This window comes from Pieris brassicae, chromosome 8 (assembly GCF_905147105.1).
Source record: "Pieris brassicae chromosome 8, ilPieBrab1.1, whole genome shotgun sequence".
In the NCBI taxonomy this organism is placed as follows: Eukaryota; Metazoa; Arthropoda; class Insecta; order Lepidoptera; family Pieridae; genus Pieris; species Pieris brassicae.
The window spans coordinates 9,804,211-9,806,351 of NC_059672.1; the positions used below are offsets into that span (position 1 = coordinate 9,804,211).

Below are 2,141 nucleotides of genomic sequence, written 5' to 3' on the forward strand. Positions count from 1 at the left end.
ACCGCATATCTCAGTTATATTTAATAATTCGTGGCAATAACAACTGTTTAAAAATGAGAATATTTATAATTCTGTCATTGGTGGCGTTGGCTGTTGCTGACATAAAGTACTACACTACAGCTGATGATAATATAGATGTGGATGCGCTGATGAAGAACTCGGAGCTGGTCAAATGGCATATGGACTGTTTCGTCGATCGCAGGCCGTGCGAACCCTTCAGTCAATCTTATAAGGGTTAGTCTTTTTCAAAGTCAATGTTTATTTTTCAGGGTCGGTTTAATGAATAAGTATATTGTGATACCTAAACAAACTAATTTTAATGAACACAATTCCAAGTTTACAGTGCCACGGATAGTGAACATTAATCTATCATGTGTAACCCAGAAGGGCTCGACTTCTGGCAAAACCCTAATTTTTTTCAGATCGGCATTATAACCAGCAGTTGATACTGTTTAAATATTCCTGCTAACAATCCGTATCTTTTTAGATAACATGGTCGAAGCCATCTCTACTGCCTGCCTGAGATGTACCCTAGCCCAGAAGAATAGATGGAACAAGTTCTTAGCAGGACTCAAGCGTGATTATCCATCGGAATATGTGGCTTTCCAGAAGAAATATGATCCTAATAATATTTATATGGACGAATTCGAAAATGCAGTAGCAAATTTCTAGAACTGGCACTATACGAGACATACAGGAGATTATTATAGACTGTAATGGGAACTTGGAGCATTCTCTATAGCCAGTTTTTTATAAAAAAAACATTTTTAAACAGGAGTCCATTGTTAGCGGGGAGACAGCAGCGCTCAAAAAATATTAGTTTACACGCTGTTTTTGCTTTTAAAATAACATTCTTACCTCTAATTTTAAACCACTTATTAACAGTATTTATGGCGAATTTATGTTAATAATACTTATGTATGTTGTATTCGTAACTTTGTTTATTTTTTGGAAGTTTTAACCATTTTGAATTATTAGAGATTAATTCATTTATCACCACAGTGTCTAATGTCAAAATGTCAAAAAATAATGTGTAATTAAATAAATATATTGTATATATTTAAACGTTTATCTTTACAATGCACAAATAAATGGCAAAATCCCAACGAAAGTATTTGCATGAAACTTTTTTACAGGCGTAATTTTTTTAAACCGTCTTGTTATTAATGGTAATGGTAATCTTTTTCTTTTGATTTTAAACTTTCACTCCTACAAAATTAAGTTTTTTTTTTTAAGTTTCATGATTTGTAGTTCTGTCGTATTGCTTTTAGTAAAGTCAGTTCTAAGACGAAGTCAATTCCAGTAAATAGAATCTCCCAATCGTATTTTTGGGAGCTTTGCGGAAATTTTGCTTAGTCGTGAGTGTTAAAACATAATGACAGTCAAAACACCACAAGAGTGACTCATGATGGCACTCATTCATTCTGATGAAATAGCTAGCTAATTGGCCATTTCATTAATTAGCCGGTGTATGAAATGCTTGTATTTGGTATGATGGCGTGGATAATTTCTAGCAGTCACAAGTCAAAAGGATTGTTGAATGCCAACCTCCACGACACCTCAGAGATTCAAGCCTACACGGGATAATACGTTTATGTGTTCGTTTGAAAACACCCGTGCAGTAACCAAAGTTCCTCGGAGCGGCTTTGTATACCGGTGGGGATTGACTTCGTACGTACCGCTATTCTTGCCAATCCCTACGACACCTCAGGTACTCGGGCCTGCACGGGGTATAACGTTTAAGTCGTCGTTGCGTTTATGTCGTTTAAATACACCCGTGCAGTAACAAAAGTTCCTCGGCGCGGTTTTGTATACCGGTGGGGATTGACTTCGTACGTTTTGTTAAGACGGTTTGACGTAGTGCTGGCACCGCCTTAACCCACGCACCCCTGCTAGTGCGTAATTGTTTGACGTTGTCTTGAAATGAAACTGCGCCTTGGTCTTGTTTCTTGCTTCGCCGATTATTCGTGGGTCCCAGTTCGTAGTCAGTGGAAAGAGGAAAGAGATTTTTTTTTTTTTAGAAGGAATCTCGCTGTTGGCCTTAAGGGTCTTTACAGCTCAGCTCGGGCTGTTTTGGCGAGCGTAGCTCGGCCAGAATGGCGTTTTATCCCGCGGCTAGCGCAAGGGCGTCTGCTGTGAGA

At 38.1% G+C, this 2,141-nt stretch overlaps 1 protein-coding gene across 1 annotated transcript; it reads left to right on the forward strand.

Annotated features, from left to right (window-relative positions):
* Window positions 1-1,001, forward strand: LOC123713848 (ejaculatory bulb-specific protein 3-like). The gene is made up of 2 exons (XM_045667734.1): window positions 1-234; window positions 488-1,001. The coding sequence occupies exons 1-2, from the start codon at window positions 54-56 to the stop codon at window positions 670-672; spliced, it is 366 nt and encodes a 121-aa protein (XP_045523690.1). The 5' UTR covers window positions 1-53; the 3' UTR covers window positions 673-1,001.
* The last annotated feature ends 1,140 nt before the right edge of the window (window positions 1,002-2,141 follow it).